This window comes from Rhincodon typus, chromosome 9 (genome assembly GCF_021869965.1).
Source record: "Rhincodon typus isolate 14 chromosome 9, sRhiTyp1.1, whole genome shotgun sequence".
Taxonomy (NCBI): domain Eukaryota; kingdom Metazoa; phylum Chordata; class Chondrichthyes; order Orectolobiformes; family Rhincodontidae; genus Rhincodon; species Rhincodon typus.
This window is the reverse complement of record NC_063340.1, coordinates 64,105,214-64,123,535: the sequence shown is the minus strand read 5'-3', so window position 1 is coordinate 64,123,535 and position 18,322 is coordinate 64,105,214. Positions and strand designations below refer to the sequence as shown.

At 39.4% G+C, this 18,322-nt stretch overlaps 2 protein-coding genes across 3 annotated transcripts in view; one reads left to right on the top strand and one right to left on the bottom strand.

Annotated features, from left to right (window-relative positions):
- pigf (phosphatidylinositol glycan anchor biosynthesis, class F) overlaps positions 1-3,504 on the bottom strand; it is a 48,216-nt gene extending 44,712 nt beyond the window's left edge. For both annotated transcript variants that reach the window (XM_020510061.2, XM_048600745.1), the window contains exons 1-2: positions 3,047-3,504; positions 2,865-2,956 (exon numbers count right to left, since the gene is read on the bottom strand). In XM_020510061.2, the coding sequence (XP_020365650.1) occupies positions 2,865-2,956; positions 3,047-3,277 (323 nt within the window). In that variant the 5' untranslated portion in view covers positions 3,278-3,504. The remainder of the gene's footprint in view (positions 1-2,864; positions 2,957-3,046) is intronic.
- A 2,128-nt stretch (positions 3,505-5,632) lies between these two features.
- On the top strand, positions 5,633-13,100 carry cript (cysteine-rich PDZ-binding protein). Its single transcript, XM_020510063.2, has 5 exons — positions 5,633-5,752; positions 6,475-6,540; positions 6,646-6,700; positions 10,822-10,925; positions 12,418-13,100. Exons 1-5 carry the CDS (start codon positions 5,737-5,739, stop codon positions 12,480-12,482), a joined length of 306 nt encoding a protein of 101 aa, XP_020365652.1. The 5' UTR covers positions 5,633-5,736; the 3' UTR covers positions 12,483-13,100.
- Positions 13,101-18,322: the final 5,222 nt, after the last annotated feature.

Sequence of the window (18,322 nt, the reverse complement as noted above, 5' to 3'; positions counted from 1 at the left end):
TTTGCTAAAATTTTTAAGCCTTCTTCATCACCCTTCTATCGGTGACACTGCTTTCAAGGAACAATGTACCTGCACTCCTAGGTCTCTCTCTGTTCGACAACATTACCAGTGCCCCACCATTAACAGTGTAAGTTTTGCACTGGTTTGTCTTACCAAATGCAACACCTTGCATTTACCGAAATTAAACTCTGTATGCCACTCCTCAGCCAACTGGCCCAATTGACCGAGTTTCCTCTGTAATCTTAGATAACTATATCACTATATCACCAATTTTGGTGTCATCCACAAACTTACTAACCATGCCTCCTACATTCTCATCCAAATTATTTTATATAAATGACAAACAACTGTGGACCCAGCACCAAGCAGCGCATCACTGGTCACAGGCCTCCAGTCTGAACAACCACACTCTATTCTCTTAAACAAAAGATGTAAACAGAAAAATCAAGACCCACGTCCAATACCGCTCTTCCACCTGCCGACACCGCTCCCATCAGATGAAGACAGTCCCAGGTTAAGTACAGAGTAAAACTCATTCTACTCTTTTTAAAAAAGAAAAAGCAAAAGTTTCCCCAACTCTTGAATTGAAATAAAGTTCCACTGACTCTCTGGGAAAAAAAATAGAAAGCAAAAACAAACACAAAATGGCTTTCCTTGACTCTTTCCCCACCAACAGGGACAGTAAGGGGTCGAAATGTGAAATTAACATTCCTTGACTCACTCAAATACAAAAAGAAACTAATAATCAAACCTCCTCAGCTCTGTCCCCACTGCACAGTCCCAGGACAGGCACAACAATGTTCTAAAGGCTAGTGGGGAAAGGTTCCTCTACCCTTTGCAAATGAAAATCAAGTTCCCTTTACACCATCCTCATCAATCACTTCTGGGACAATGATTTTTTTTTTCTTTTCTAGAGCCTTAATATCTTGAGTCATCTGGTGTTCCCTACTCCTGCCAGCCTTGTCCTTTTCACTAACAGGAACACGCTGACTCTGGACTCTCATTATCTCACTTTTGACAACCTCCCACTTGCCAGACGATGCTTTACCTGAAAAAGGCCTCCCCAATCAAATTTTGAAAGTTCCTGTCTAATACCATCAAAATTGGCCTTCCCCCAATTTAAAACTTAAACTTGTGGAGCAGACTTTTTCCATAACTATTCTAAAACTAACAGAATTATGGTCACTGGTCCCAAAGTACACCCCCACTGACACCTCAGTCACTTGCCCTGGCTTATTTTCCAAAAGGAGATTGAGTTTGCTTCTTCTCAAGGAGGAGTGTCTACATATGAAGCCACATTTTCTCTCTTTCAAAATGAACATGAAACCATTGATTAACACTGTCCAATTGCACGTTGCCAAGTCTAGGACAGATTGCTCCTTTGTTGGTTCTAAAATGTGCTGCTTTAAGGAACCGTACCAATGACACTTTACAAATTCATATTCCAGGCTACTTTTGCCAATCTGATCTCCCAATCTACATGTAGATTAAATCGACCCATAATTATTTAGCACATTTCTCACATACTCCTTTTTTTTCCCCCCCTGTTTGCGGTATCTTATAGCACAACATCTATTATGGGCCTTTAAACTGTTCCCACAGAACCCTCTTACATTTGTTATTTATCTCTAGCCAAACTGATTCTACATTTTGATCTTTCAAATTAATGTTATCCTTGAGTATTGAACTTATGTCAACTTAATTAACAGTGATGCCACTGCCTTTTCATTGCTTTCTCTCATTATTATATGTCAAATACTCTTTCATATCTAGCTTAGGACACTTCTTAAGCAATATAAAAGCAGCAAATTCATTCCAGAACTATTACACGCTCATTACCGTAGTTTCTCATCTGGTTTTGCACATATCATCTAGTTTCTCTTGCATCTAAAATTCTCAAATGCACAATTCTCAACTTGAAATCAAATTTCAAACTCAAATTCTCAAATGCAAAAATAAATACACAAGGTACATTACCTTCTGTATAGGATTTACAGCACAGAAATTTAGCACTTTGACCAATGCCTTCCCCACCCTACTTCATCTAATCCTATCAGTACACTCTTCTATTTTGTTCTTCCTTATATACTTATTAGTTTTCTTTTAGAAGCTTTCAAGGTGTTTATCTCAAATGTTCCACATCATAGCCTATTTAAACAACTCTCTGGCTATAGAAATTTACTCTGAATTCCTTATTTGATTTATTAGTAACTACCTTATTTTCATCACCTCAAGTTTTACACTCTCTCTCAAATAAGAACATTTTTGTTACAACCACTGTATTAAACCTCTTTGTAACTTTAAGGACATCACTAAAGTTACCACTTGAACATCCTCTGAGTTAATGGCACAGGTTTAATCCCTCAGTTCTGAGATTATCTGAGAATCATTTGTGCAACTTCTCCTGTGTCTCAGTTTATTTTTGCAACATAATGTACACAATATCCTAGGCAATGTCTAACCAAGTTTCTGTACAAGTTTAACTTCTTCTGTCTGCTTTTGAATTCTATTCCTACAACAGAAATGAACACCAGTGCTTTCATCGTTTAATTTTGGTTTCTTTAAATGTCTTTGTTGACGTGATTTGCTACTTTTAACTGTATTGACTTAAGTAGTGTACTGATAGGATTAGATGAAGCACAGTGGGAGAAGACATATTGACTTAATTGTCCAAGATGCCTGCATATAACAGTTGCTACATTCCTTGCATTTACAACTTACAGTCATCCACCAGTTTCCGACGTCACCTGGAAAATTGAGCGTGTTAAAGAGATCAGTCACCTACAATTTCTTCTTAACTGTAAGCCATAAATACCCTTTCAAAATGAAACTCTTGACAAAATTCCAGTTAATTGTATACTTACACTAGAAGTGGTGCTCCATATAAAACTAAAATTCCATGAAATACTATACAGGATATAAAGAACAACAAACAGGATCTGAAGATCTTAGTGACCTGGAAAACAATATATAAAAATACAAATTATTTGACACTTTGTATTAAACCGCATATTAAAATAATATGAAACGTCCTTCACGATCTTACCGTGCCAATGGAGGAATTCTTCTTGTTGGAGGTAGGATTCGTTGCCAGCAATAAATACAAAACAATGGTCACAGCAGCAACAGTGGCAGAGCAAACACACAACCACTGCAAGTGGGTTCCAATTACAGAAAACTCTTCTAAAAATAAAGAAGGGGCCAAGGTAGAAAAGACGATAGACAGGACCAGAATAATATGCGCTGAAAACATGCCTCTTAACTCAATATCCTTCATATTTTTCCCTTGCTTTGTTACCGAATCGTCTGTGCAAAATGTTCCAGACTACTGCCAAAAGTAACACAACAATCTCCTACTGTCACTAGCCTTTTCAGTCAAGTGATAATTTGTAGTATTTCTGCATCTGGAATCTCCCTTTCCCTGGTTCCTGACTGGCCTCTACACACCTGACCTTAGCCACCATCACACACACACAGTACAGGCGGAAACATCTTGGAAACTGGCAACATCATCCCACCAATCAGACCCACAGCTACTGTCTATTCGGCAATTTTGGACCAATCATTCCGAGAGGGCGGGACCTCTTACGTAAGACGTTTGCGATACAACATTTCGACGTTAGAATGGTTACAGCAAGTGGGCGGGTAGCTAGGAGCCAGGTACCTCCAGGGGAGGGAGTAGCTGGGGTCAGGTCTATCTGGGGGAGGTGGCAGGTAGCAGGTAGCTAGGAGCCAGGTGCCAGGTGTATCCAGGGGAGGGAGTGGCTGGGGTCAGGTCGATCTTGGGGGAGGTGGCAGGTAGCTAGGAGCCAGGTGTATCCAGGTGGGGGAGTGGCTGGGGTTAGGTCTATCTGGGGGGAGGTGGCAGGTACCTGAAGTAGTTTATTTAGGTGGAGTTCACTTGGGGACCGTGTTGAAGGCCAGCTATTGTTATCCAAAATTAAGTTGTGTTTCAGGGCTGGGTGCACCTGTGATAGTTTTCTCCAGATTAGATTTAATTGGGGGTCAGCCGTATCCAGGGGAGGTTGTGTTGATGGGAGAATGGCAGGTACCTGCAATAGTTTTATCTAGAGGAAGTTCTGTTGTAGGCCAGGAAGAATGTGCTTGCAGAGGAAGTGGTACAAAGGAGGTTCACCAGGATGCTGCCAGGGCTGGATTAGTTTAGCTATTAAGAAAGGCTGAATATGTTCAAGTTGTTTTGTTTAGAGCACAGAAAGCTCAGAGGGGACCTGAAATAAGGTGTATAAGATTATGAAGGGTATAGACAAGGAAGATGAAAAAAGCTATCCCCCTTAGTTGAAGGGTCAATAACAAGGAAACATAATTTTAAGAGAAAAGGCGAGAGGTTTGGAGGTGATTTGAGGAGACTTTGTTTAACCAAAATTGGTGGAAATCTGGAGTGTAGTTAAACTGGAGAAATTCACAACCTTTTAAAAAGTACTTGAAATGCCATTTAAAAAAAGACTGTGGGCTAAGTGTTAAAAAGTGAGTCTAGTGTAGATTTAGAATAGTTTTTTTGTTGGTGCAGACACAATAGCCTGAAAGGCCTCCTCCATGCTGTATGATTCTATGATGTGTTGGAGGCCAGCATTAGTTTTATCATGACGATGTTGTGTTGTGGATAGGTGTACCTGAGGGCATACTGGCACACAGACAATTAAAGCCCTGTATCAGCACTGCCACAGTTGGTGAGCGTCAGCCCATAGGATAATGGAAATAAAAATACAAAATGACATACTGTTCAGGTGGCATTGCTGGCAAGTAAAACAGTTAAACATGTTTCAAGTGAAAAGCTTTCCTGTTCCTCTGATGCTGCTTGGCTTGCTGTGTTCCTCCAGCATCCGCAGTTCTTGCTATCTCATGTTTCAAGTGAATTCTGGTTTCTCCACCAATGCTGCCTGGCTTGCTGTTTCCTGTTATTATTAACTCAATGACTTCAGTAATGTGCTTTTGGAGAAGTTAAATTATTGCATTAGACACATAGACATTTACAGCACAGAGGGAGGCCATTTAACCCTGTAGGTAAAAACTCAGTGTAAATTATTAATTAGGGTCATGTAATTTTCAAAAAAGTCTGGCAACTAGTTTTAAATTGGAATTGGTAAAAGATTTTAAAAAAAGACTTTGTCTATAAATAGTGTCTACAGTCTTAGGTGTGAGTGAATTGTAGCCCATTGAAAACAAAAATAAATTGGCAATTTAAGACTTTAAGCCTTAGCCGTGGTCAGAATTTCAAAAACTTTAAAAGCGTTTTAACTTTCAGAACTGGATCCCAGAAGCATACTTGTTACATCTCAAATGCAAACACTGAATTTAAAAATAAACACATGTAACTGTGCTCCTAAAACCGTTAGCTTGGTCTAAAATGTTTGAGTTTTAAAATGTAAGCGACCCACATTGGGACAAAAACAGGGTCAGACATTCAAAGCAGATAGTTCTGACACCTCCAGGTGGATCTTCACCCTGAGGAGCAACTTCTAAACGCAGCCAGAATTTCTTAATACAACACCTGGCTGGGAAACTGATTGATACTTCTCGTGTTCTGTTTCTCAGCAGTATGGTAAAGTTTAATAAATTTAGTTTGTATGAAACATTTTTCCTGTAAGGATTTCTAATGGGCTCCCAGACACCTCCACAACATGCCTGAGTCTCTGCTCTGGAGCGCACTAAGACCCGGGAGACAACTTCCGCTTGAGCTGGTTTGTTGCCGGAAGTGGGGGCCGGCGGCGGTGGAGGATGGTGTGTGAGAAATGTGAGTGGGGACCGGGACCTGGGTGTGGGTGTGGGCTTGGGCTTGGGCTGGCTTAGGGTTGGGTGTGAGGCCGCTCACAGCCCGGTGACATTCACTCACCCACCCACCCATTCACGGCTGTGGCCGCTCCCGACTGGGCCCCGCTCCTAGCCCGAGACTCTCTCCCACCTCACCCCCGGCCTCCCTGTGGGCTCATCTTATCAGGAGAACCGCCTCCTCTCTCCCTATTCCCAATAACTGCTGACCGCCCTTTCCTAGACCCCTCTCACCCTTCACTGACCGTCTCCTTCAAATGTTCTGTCCCTCCCATCCCCGTCATCACATAAAACAGGAACAACAACAGAACTTGCTGGAAAAGCTCAGCAGGCCTGGCAGCATCTGTGAAGGGAAAAATAGAGTTAATGTTTTGGGTCTAGTGACCCTTCCTCGGAACAAAGGAACACATAAAATATCACATAAAACAGCTCTGACATTGTCGCTTTACTTCCCCAAACCCATTACGTTAGTGCATGTGTTTTCTGTTATTAAAGCAGTGATGAAAGAATAGCTAGAAATTTTGTATTTAAAAGGGTGCTGTACTGTTCTAAGGGTACTAATCTGACTGTACAGGTCTCTTAAGGTTTGTAATTAAAAGTTCATGTCCTTAATATAAATTAATGTAATTTTTTATTGTTTCCTCTTTGGGTTTATTTAAGTTATTGCCTATTGTTTTGTTCTTGTAGGTGAAAAGAAGCTGGGAAGAGTTATTACACCAGATACTTGGAAAGATGGATCAAGGAACACGATGGGTACTAACCAAATTCAGTTGCTACATAGTTGCATATGGATTTAAATATTCTTTATACTCATTTGGAACATGCCATTCTAATTTAAGTTGTAATGCATTTAAACAGAAAGCGGTGGCCGCAAGATCAATGAAAACAAGGCGTTGACTTCTAAAAAAGCAAGGTTGGTATAACGCTGAGTTTTCAAAGATAGCGTCTCTAAACGTTGAAGGTGCATGTGAGTTTCTGTAGGTACAAGCAATGCTCCAGTAGCCGAAATGAGTGGCTGTTTTTATGTATAAGCTTGGACATTGAGAGCTTCTGATTGCTGTTGTCATTAGCGTCATAGTAACTTAATCGTCATTATGTAAAAATAGTTCTTTCAGCAGAGATTGCTGGGTAAAAGTTTGGATTTTGGCTGTTTATGGATTAACGGCAGTGATCCAACTACTAGATTGACCGAGGTTAGCAAACAGCCTGGTCAAAGAATTGAACAAGGGGACCCCTGTTAGATTACCACTGTGTTTAATTAGAATATATTTTTATGTTTTACTTAAATTATGATTTTGAGAAGCATTGTGGCTTGAACAGTTTTGTAATTATATAATTCTTGGAGGGGTGCACCTTGCAAAACTGGTAAAAGGATTTTAAATTTTAACCTAGTCACAGTGTTGTATAGCATGGGAACAGACTCTTTGGCTAAACTCGTCCATATCGACCAGATATCCTAAATTAATCTAGTCCCATTTGCCAGCATTTGGCCCATAGACATTTAAACCCCTTCTATTCATATACCCGTCCAGATGCCTTTTAAATGTTGTAACTGTACCAACCTCCACCGCTTCCTCTGGCAGCTCATTCCATACACACACCACCCTCTACGTGAAAATGTTGCCCTTAGGTCCCTTTTAAATCTTTCCCCTCGCACCTTAAACCTATGCCCTCTAGTTTTGGACTCCCCTAACCTGTTGATTTAAGTCATTTGTAGATGCAGTGGTGAATAATTTCATAAATGAATGGAGACTTGAGAAATGTACATTTTTAAATTGTTCACTTTCTTTTGATTTGTTAAATCTCAGTTTTTCACGTATTCACATTATACATTTTATCCATCAATGAAAGGTGCAACATAAAATTCCACAAGTACATTGTGACACCCATTTTTATTTCACTACACCACTCTTGACCACCTTTACTACTGCATCACAGAATTGTAGAATTATTGCAGTGCAGAAAGAGATCATTCAACCCATTGTATCTGCACCGGCCCTCCACATTAGCATTTTACTTGCTGCATATCCAATATCCCAAATAAACTGCACTTTTAAAATTTTGAAAGGACTATAGCCATTTTCTTTGACCCAGTGTGGTAAATTTGGTTTTCTTGCCTCTGATTCTATCCCTATCACTGACTACTCTATCTTGGCATTCTACGTGACTGAATGAGCTTCTGAAATCATGTGCACTCCATCATAAGGACAATGTAACATTTGTCTCTGCTTCTGCCTCAACCATCTGTGTTCAGCTTCTGTAGACCTACCAAGCTCCAATAGTGCTGCACCGCTACAACTTTGACCTTGCAGATCTTCCATTTCCTACTGTTAATAGCATTTTCATTTGTCACTGAGGCTTTAACCTGTTTAAATACTTTCCAAAATGTCTTTGTCTCTCATTCTTAAAAATCTATCTTAACATCCTGTTGACCAAGCTTTTTGTCTTTCCTTTTGATCTTCTTTGGGTCAGTGTTGGTTTTTTATCCAAATGCATTCTGTGAGCCACCTTGGTGTGTTTACTTAGTTGTCATTTTAGACTTTGCAAAACATAAGCCCACTATGATACCTACTTTTTTAAAAAAGGCAATCTCCCAAAATTATCAACATGCATTTATATAGTATGTCAATCATGGTAAAATACTCCAAGTTGTTTCAGAAGAGCATTATCAAACAAAATATAACACCATTAGGACAAAGAACAGATTTGGGAACAAAGTAAATTTCCAGAAGAATTCCAGAACTTGGGTCTATGGTAGCTAAGATCACAGTTACCAATTGGAGTAAAGCAATTAAAATTGGAGATGTACAAGAAGCCAGCACTGAAGAAGTGTAGATATCGGAGCATTGTGGTACTGGAAGATGTTACAGAGAAAATGGGGTGAGGCCATGGAGGGATTTGAACAGCATTGAACTTTCATTAATCAAAAATTGTTGAACTGTCAGCCATTCTAGGTAAGTGAGCACAATGTGTCAGGTAAACAAGACTTCGTGAAGCAGGATAGGGACAGCAGAATTTTGGATGAGCTTAAGTTTTTGAATGTTGAGGACAGCCAAGAGAATACTGAAGTAGTTGAATCTGCAGTTTGCAAATCACCAATTGAGCGCTTCATGAGCAGATCAGCTGAGACAGAGATGGATGGGAGTGATGTGGAAGCAAGTGGTTTTGTTGAATGGGAGGGTGTAGAATCAGAATATCATCTCATAGTTAGGTTGGGCACGTTCAGCCTGAGATAGTGGCCAGGCAAAGGGACAGACTTGGTGATTCAGGAATGGACTTTGTGATAGGGACCAGGGACAATGGCTTTGGTCTTTCTGATGTATATTTGGAGGCAATATCTGCAGTTTTTTTTATTTGGAAGCATAGAAAATACATGATCAAGAAAGATTCTGCAGTACTTATGGTAGTTGCCAAAACCTGCGTTGAGGATTTATTGTATAGCCCAGTGTTAATAGTTTTATATCAGTCAAAATGTGTTGAATATTCTCACCAGTAATTTCTTAATTTCCTCAGTTAAGAAAAGTTATTGGGCAGGACTTCCTACAAATTAATGCTGATTTTGTTTTACCATGGAATGCCAGTCTCTTTATTAGCGCAATGTTTGCGATCCTTTCTGTTGTAGATGAGTCTGAAAGAGTTAATGCTGAGGAGTATGATGAGCACTACCTTCTGTGATGATGTCATGGGGACTTGTGAGCAGAACAGCTTGGAATCTCAAAGGAATGAGATCTAACTCTGAACCACCTCAATGTAGTGATGTTTGTCATATCAATGTAACCTGTAGCTAGTTGCTAATATGCAGTAAACTATAATCTTATTAATTACAAGAGAGGCTTCTAGTTAGACCAGGAAGTGGTTTTCCTCTACCGCGCTAGACCTGTAGTTTCCTGCACTTAGTGAATGGCAGCAGCCTACATCATAAGCAGCAGCTCGTACAGTACAGTGAGTTGGCATGTCTATACAACACCTCTAACAGTGAATGCACAGCAGATATTAGGCTGTTAGTTTCCTAGTTTGTTCCTGTTTCCCTTTTTGGAGATTGGTGTTGCTTCATCTATGTTTTAAATCTTCAACAAATTCTTGTTTGCATTAATTCCTTGAACGTAAATGCGGGAAAATTAGCCTAATTTCCATAGTTGTTTCTTGAGGTGTCCTGACCTGGTGCCTCGACTACTGTTTTTTTTAAAAAAAAGCTTACTAACCTATCAGAGATTGACTAATTGGGAATTTATGCTCTGTAATGGCCATCAGTTAGCGGGATGACAGAGGTAATGCTTCGAAGACATCTTCAAATATCCCCACTGACTTATGGGAATCTCTTTTGCACAAGACTGTCCAAACTGAAGAAGAAGCAACTGTATTTGTGACAAACCCAGTTGGAGGCCAGGCACAAACAGCAGAAGGAACCTGAGAAAACCCCAATATCCCACTGTCCCACCTCAAACACCATTTGCCTCAACTGTGGCAGGGTGTGCAGATCCAGTATTGGATTGTTTGGTCATCTCAATACCCACAATTCCAGAGTGGCAGAAAGTCATCCTCAATCTTGAGGGACTGCCTGAGAAGAAGGAGGACATTTATCTCTCCAGAAACAATGGAGAAAATACCAAAGAATACTCTACTTCTGCTTAAGGCATAAATCAGAATTAGTATTCAGTCTTTCACAAGCATCAACCACTATTTGCTTTTTCTTATTCATTTGCTGCAAACAGTGTAGCTTGATACCACTTTTACCATTTAAACAGTGTTTTCCAATCTCTCAGGCTAATTTTTTAGCTTTAATTATATGTTCTTGTATTTATTTTGCTCCATTATAATCTCGTTGCCAATATCAGTCCTTGTTTATTCTTCTTCCCTAGTAGTATTTGCCTGCTCTGTATCCTATGAAGTATTTCTGAACTTCTACACCACTTATCTTCAAAGCTTTTCCTATTCTACAGTATTTTCCAGTCTTCCGAACATTTAGTTCCTTAAAATCTGCCTTTCTAAAGTCTTGTTAAATAACAATCTAACAGAATTATTTGATCCTCTTAGGTTTGATCCTTACGGAAAGAGCAGATTTTCAGTATGTCGTATCTGTAAAAGTGCAGTTCACCAGGCTGGTTCTAATTACTGTCAAGGATGTGCATACAAAAAAGGTATGTAGTAATCATTTTGTTTCAATTATTTTACATGGGAAAAACAAATTTAAACAGAGATTTTAGTGGAGGTAGCCTGTGAACATCAACAATGACAAACTCAACACAGGTATAAAACTAGCTATGCAGTGATGACAAAGTTTACAGTAAAATATTAGACAGTGAAAGAAATAATCATGAAATGAAATGTCCACAATCTTCCTCAACTGAAGATTCTCCACCACTGTGGTTGACAGAACTCTTAGTAACTTCCCCGGCGCTGTGAGGCAGCAATGCTAACCATTGAGCCACTGTGCCGCCCATAAATGCTTCCCATTATTAATTTACTGTGATATCTTGAGATCTATTTACCCAATTAACTTTATTTCTGCTGTCATTCTATTCAGTTGGCTTTAAGTCTTAAGATTGTTGTTTGAGTTTGGGGTATATCACTTTCAAACCTGATGCGGAATTCAATACATTATTTCCCAGATGATATTTTGTCTGACAATTTACACAATATTACACAACTCGAGCATTACCCTATTCCATTCCGCAACATGTTGCACCAATAAATTGTTCCAAAAAACATTTTATAGATTCCACTTTTGGAGCACTTTTGTCAATTAGTTTGTCCCAGTCTACATGAAGGTTAATCTCTCCCACAATTATCATATTGCTTCGGACAAAACATTAAACAAGAGGTTATTAGAGCTTATAACTACACCCACCAGCGTTTTCTAACTTTTTCTATTCCTAATTTCCACCTATTATGATTCTACTTTATGATCTTCTGAGGCCCGATCCTTTCTCACCAATGCTTTTATGTCATTCTTTACAATCAGAGCTCTCTCCTCTTCTTTGCTATTTTACTGTCTCTCCAAGATACTATTTATGGTGGAATATTTATTTCCAGCCCTCCTTCACTTTGTAACTGTGTCTCTGTACTAATGATTAGATCTAAATCATTTCTCTTTATTTATCCCTCAAGTTCATTTTCTTATTGCAGTTAGTGGGCATAGATTTAAATTAGTGTTTGACAGGAAATTAAACGAATCTTTCTTGGGGCGATAGTAATGGAAAAGTAAAAGAAACAAGTGGGACTGCAGTGGTAGGACTGACTAGATTTCTCTTTGAAAGTAGTGACTCAGATTCAACAGGGATGGGTGGAGAAAGTCAAGTGGTGCATGAGGCAAGGTACAGGTTAGCCATGATTAATTGAGTGGTTTGAAAGGCAAAATGACCAATCTTATTCCTATGTTTCTATTTCATTTGGTGTCTAAGTCTTTCTATTTCTATCCTATTTATTTTGGTACTATTTATTTGTATAGTGTTCTAGTACTGGTCTAGGGTCGATCCTAAAATGTTCTCTTTTCTATTCTTCCCACAGATACTGCCTGATCTAATAAGTGTATCTAGCTGTTCCCATATCTGCAGTATTTGCTTGTTTTTAATCTTGGTCAACTGAAACCTCAAATGTTTGAGCAGTAACACAGTTTTTCTTTTGTTACAGGCATCTGTGCAATGTGCGGCAAAAAAATCTTGGATACTAAAAACTACAAGCAGACATCTGTCTAACTTCATATTAAAGATGCTGATGGGTATGTTGGTTATCATGGAAACCGATGACCAATATGACCGTGAGCACGTTAATAATTATACATTACGAATCTGTATGGGGTACTATACCTGCATATTTTGAAAGTAGAAGACTGTCAATTAAACAAAACTTCTCAACTAAGTTTATATGTTCAGTAACATTTATTAGTATGTATATTTTAATGTATTTTTTAAAAAGTATGGTGATTTCACTACAGCCTGACAGGTGATAACATGTCGAAGTGAAGTTGTGGCACTACAATCACCTGAGCTGGAAACTGGCAATAAGTGATAGCAGTGAAGTGTAGAGTGAATGATGCTGTATGAGTTCCTTTCACTGGAGTAAATGGAAAAAGTTCCTGGCAGTAAATACTCTGAAAATGGAGAAAGTAATTGGAGAATTAGAAAGACATAATGGACAACTTGTACTGTTAACTAGAAGTGGTCTGTTATCCGTGACTATACTTTGGGAATTTCTGAATAGAATTTTTCTTCTTGATTTGCTATCTTGATTTCACTCTGTTCTAGCTTGGTGAGATAAATTAAGATATCTGTAATTTGTGCTTTTGCATTACTAAAATCAATATATTTAGTTAATTACAGAGTTTGTGTGATTTTGTAGTCTGTTCAGTTTTTTTAAACTTATGCAAGTGATGATTGGGCATACGTCCCATTTGGAGAAAAAATGATAATGTCTACTGGATCCACTAATTCAATGAAACTTTATACTTAGATTGTTCTGATTGCTCTTCATCATCATCATCATCATTCATTTAAAGATGTCCTCCTCCCTTGTTAGCTATCTAATGAGTCTGTAACTTTGAAAATCCTGTATGCTCCAAGTGTAGTAGGATGGTTTAAAACTTGGTTATTCCTCTGGTTTTGTTCTGCTTTCTGTACATCTTCATCTCTGCTCAGAAACATATTAGTTAACCATTTGAACATCTTCGTCAAAACTTTTGTCAATAGTGTCTAGCTCTATCCACTTCTAAATATATTGCCACTAATTGGTTTCTGACAAAGTTGTATTCATTCTACAGAAATTGCTGGAAAAGCTCAACAGATCTGGCAGCATCTGTAAAGAGAAATCAGAGTTAGCGTTTCAGGTCAGAGGAAGGATCACTTGACCCAAAACATTAACTCTGATTTCTTCCCATAGATGCTGCCAGACCTGCTTTTCATTTTCCAGCCATTTCTGCTTTTGTTTCTGATTTACAGCATCCGCAGTTCTTTCAGTTTTTATACTCATTCTATCTATTCGTCCTATCTTTTATCTCATTATATTAACACACACTTCTTTGTGAATTCTGGGTTCCCCAGGTTTCTATCCTTTCTATCTTCTTGTCAATGCTTTGCTTGACTCATTACCAGTTTTGTGGTGATACTGCTAACTCTGCGCCCTTTCTTTCAGATTGCACTTTGTGCAGACAACTTTGTTCTCTTTTAGATAAGTGAGCAAAGGAAATTTGTTTCTTTCAATTGTTCAAAGATTCTGCTTGATTCTGAATTGAATACAGATGTATAGCATTGTGTGATTCTGGAATAGCCATTTAGGAGACTTCAGATTCTAGCCCTGAACTCCACCCTGTTTCAAGAAAGCACGCACTTGGTCTTCTCACTTTGAGCAATGCTTTGTAGATATTGAAACCCTGTGCAGTTGATTTTCAGGTCAGTATGGTGTGGCTTGGCCTTGACTTTTGCTAAAGGGACTTGTGTCCTGTGACACATGCAATAGACCCCATTGTTCACAACCCTGTGATTCTCTGCATTCCTCTCTGATAACTTACCTGGTCAGGTTCTATTTAAAATTGACCCCTACCCATGCGACCGTTCCCTCAGCTGCCAAATACAATCAGGCTAATCCGTAGACCTGATCTGCCTGAAATCTCAACAACAAACTCTCCTGATCATGTGCGACCCAATGTCCAGATGCAAGACAATCACAACTTGCAACCAGTAAGGCCCAGACTTATTTTGCTTCACTGCCAGGATTTCTTGTGGTGCATTGGTATAGATTGCTTTGGACCAAGTGCTTGACTGGCTGCAGACAATGAATGGCCCAGCCTGTGTACGGATTGTTTTGGACCACTGTGACTAGCTGGAAACCACCTTGCCCCACTAAGTATGCTTCCCTGTTGCCTTTGATATACTGCCATGTTTTTCAAGCACATACATTGTATTTACCATGTAAACTGTAGGCACATGCATCACCCCTGCTGATACAGTGACATATACACCCTGTTTCATGTTGGCTGTTCACTGTTTCCTACAGCCATGAGCTGCCTGCTTTGCCTTCTATGCTCAGTGCCATCTGTGAAGCAATAATTGCTGCCTTGCACTGCACACTGTCAACTAAGCAACCAAGGAAGTGAATTGCTTTTGACTAGCTGGGTGTAATTGGGTCCAGGGGAACATCATGCCTTTGTCAATATAGATGCATTACTGCAGTTGTAGCAGATCCAGTGAAAATGGGGAGAAGGAGCATGGCTGTGAAACCTGTGTACTCAACCGGAATGGAGGGAGAACCAAAGTTGCCAAGTACACTCTTGGATTAACAGTTGAGTTCTCAACAGTCGAGTATTTGAACCAGGCTGAAGTTAACTGGGAAGGGGGTGTTCATTCTGGTGAGCTGGGTAATTATTGAGATGCAAGTACATGCAAAAAGGCTTCTGGTGATCTAACCATCCAAGGTAAGAGGACTTGATTGTAAAAGTTTATTTTAAAGATGAGAAGCTGATTTTGGACTGCTACCCAATTAATATCATTGTGGTTGCTGTTATTTTTAGCACCTCGAAGGGTTGGGGGTTACAATCAATCTCATACATTTTTTGGAACCACATGTGTTCGCTGTTTGTGAGTGAAGCCTATATTGAGTCAGGCTATTCAACTGTGTAGAACATCACAATTAAGCCAGATGCTGACCTTCAACAACATCTGCACATATAATATTTACAACAGCTAATTGCTGAATGGTAGGAAATATTTTCCTCTCTTTCCTATGTAGGGTGTAAGACCACTTGTCGCATACTGTGGGGGATTTGGTAGCATCTGGTTATGTAACTAGAACAATAAATCCAGATAGATCTGGTATAATAAATCAGAGACTGAGTTCAAGTCACATCACAATAGGTGAAAATTTAAACTTGGTTAATCAAATAAATAAATCTGAAGTTAAAAAGTTTACACATGTAATGATAAACTACAAATCTCCAATAATTTCCCTCTAAAACGTCTAACATGCTAGTCAGTTATTGAGACAGGGTGATAAATACTGACCCTGCAAGTGATTCTGTCATTTTATAAAGGTATTTTTAAACAAATCACCGCTTTGGCTAAGATCAGATAACAAATTTGGTGACAGGAAAAATTAACTTACTTGGGTAGGTGTGGAGCTGCCACAAATTTTTGTGGAAAATAATGTTCAAAGTAACCACAAGATGGCAGTCTGCCCCTTTGAATGAGGCTGTCTCTTTTAGCTGTATTCATTTTAGTGCACAGTTTATATTACACTGTGTTTGTACTTTACTAATATGTGGTATTGTGGAATCAGTTAATTAGAAAAGAGGTGTTCACCAGGAAGCATCTGCAAGAAGCTGAGATTTCTGCTCACTACAAAAAATACCAGTGCAATCCTGTCCAGTTTGTGTGTCCTCAAAGTCTTTTGCATAAATTTGCTGATCTCCATGGAGATGTTCAAGTGGAGTTGGGTTGAAATTGTTTCCAGGATTTCTAGATAGGTTTGTTGTATTACAGGATTATTGGCGGTTTGGGGTGGTGCTGGAATTATGAATGTGTTTCTGGGGAGTTTGGCCATCTAGAAAGGACCCATTGCAATGAAGATGCCAGGGCCAGCAGACATTCTTTGTGTCCAGAGATAGTAGGAACTGCAGATGCTGGAGAATCTGAGATAACAAGGTGTAGAGCTGGATGAACACAGCAGGCCAAGCAGCATCAGAGGAGCAGGAAGGCTATGTGTCCAACATTGCAGTAGTAAACATCAACCATACTACATTAGATGCTATGTTTTGGTCATTTGGAACTAATTTCAATATACCCACATGGCAGAGTGGGTGGAATGAAAGTTGACATTAGAAATGCGAAAGGGTATAAGGTAGGACAAGGTAATTATAGAGTGGAGGCAATTCCCGTACAGTTGATCACGTGAAGAATACTTCATGTTGGGAAGCTAGATCAAAGAGTTGTTTCACAAACCAATCAATCGATGGCCTGGCTTAGTCATGTCTATCAACTAACTTCCAGAGACCTCCTTTTAGACCTCTTGACTTTGCAGTTGTAGGATAGACCCAGTAGAGGGGTGAGCCTCTGAGGTGTGAATTCAACAAGACTAGATGGGTAAGTGCAAGAAGGATGTTCCCAATGACTGGGAATTACAGATCCAGGGGTCACAGTCTGAGGATACTGGTTAGGCCATTTAGGACTGAGATGAGAAATGTCTTCACCCATAGAATGGTGAACCTGTGGAATTATCTACCTAAGAAAGTCGCTAAGGTCGAACATTGAATGTTTTCAAGAAGGAGTTTGATGTAGTTCTTACAGCCAAAGAGGCCAAAAGATATTGGGAGGAAGTGGGAACGGGGTGCTGAGTAAGATGATCAGCTGTGGTCATATTTAATGATGGAGCAGTGTTGAAGGGCTGAATGGCCTACTCCTCCTATTTTCTATGTTAAATGATACTGGCCTTTGGACTTATTAACACTGCTGATTTCTTCTCATGGCTTCCGGTTAAACTTTCTGCTGTTTATTGTCTACCATAATCCCTTCTGTTTGTGGATTCAACATCGTTTGGAGGAAATCCCAGTCTCCATCACTAAGAGAAGCTTGTTAGTACCACTAATAAGAAAGCTGCTCGAGGCCTGATTCATGTGGTTAAATTCAACAATGGAGGCAAGTGTACTTAGCCTTGTCTTCAACAACATATCTGCACCAGACACACAAAAGTCCACTTTATAGTCTTTGAGAAGTCAACCTCATTGCAAATTTGTGACGATGTTTTTCCATTTTGTAGCATGGCACTACTGATGTGGGTTTTGTCTCCAGCAGGATATCATTACCTGATATGGCTATACTTGTATTATCCCTTGTCATATCAGAACTAGACATGGGTAACTTGATATTGAAAGTTTCAAAAGACAGCTTACTAATATATGCGGTTATTACATTCATGGATGCATACATGTCCAGGGTAGTATTGCACTATTTGGTTGCAGACAGCAGTATTGTTTCATGTCATACTTCAAATGCTCCAAATTAAGATGAAGTTTGAGAAATTTATACTCGCAGTTCATATGCTGCAATACTGTGATGATATGAGCATATCTCTTTAATGTATATTGCCATAGAGACAGTGAGACATAACACAACATAACATCACCATGTGCTAGATGAGACGGATCCGGTAATACAAAACTGGGCAACTATGAGGCAATGTCCAGAATTCCATATACTTTCCCCAGTGTGGGCTGGCAGGTGAGAGATGCTGTGCCTGTTGCCTACCCACCTCTGCTGGTATTTTGCCAGCAACAAGGTAGGTGATAGGTGACCTACCCAATCTTATGGATGAAAGGGAAAACTCTTCAGTGGCTTGAGTCATTCCTGTTAGAATGGAGGATATTTGTAGTTGTTTGTTATTAATCATTGTAAATCAAGATGACACTGAAGCGAAATATCTGTGACCATCTTCAGTTGTTTCATCAGTGACTTTGACGACATCCCACAACCTCCTCCCCACACACCTTTTAACCCCATCCCCATCTTCATGTCGGGAGTGGAAATCTTCATCCTTGCTCATGACAGCTTTA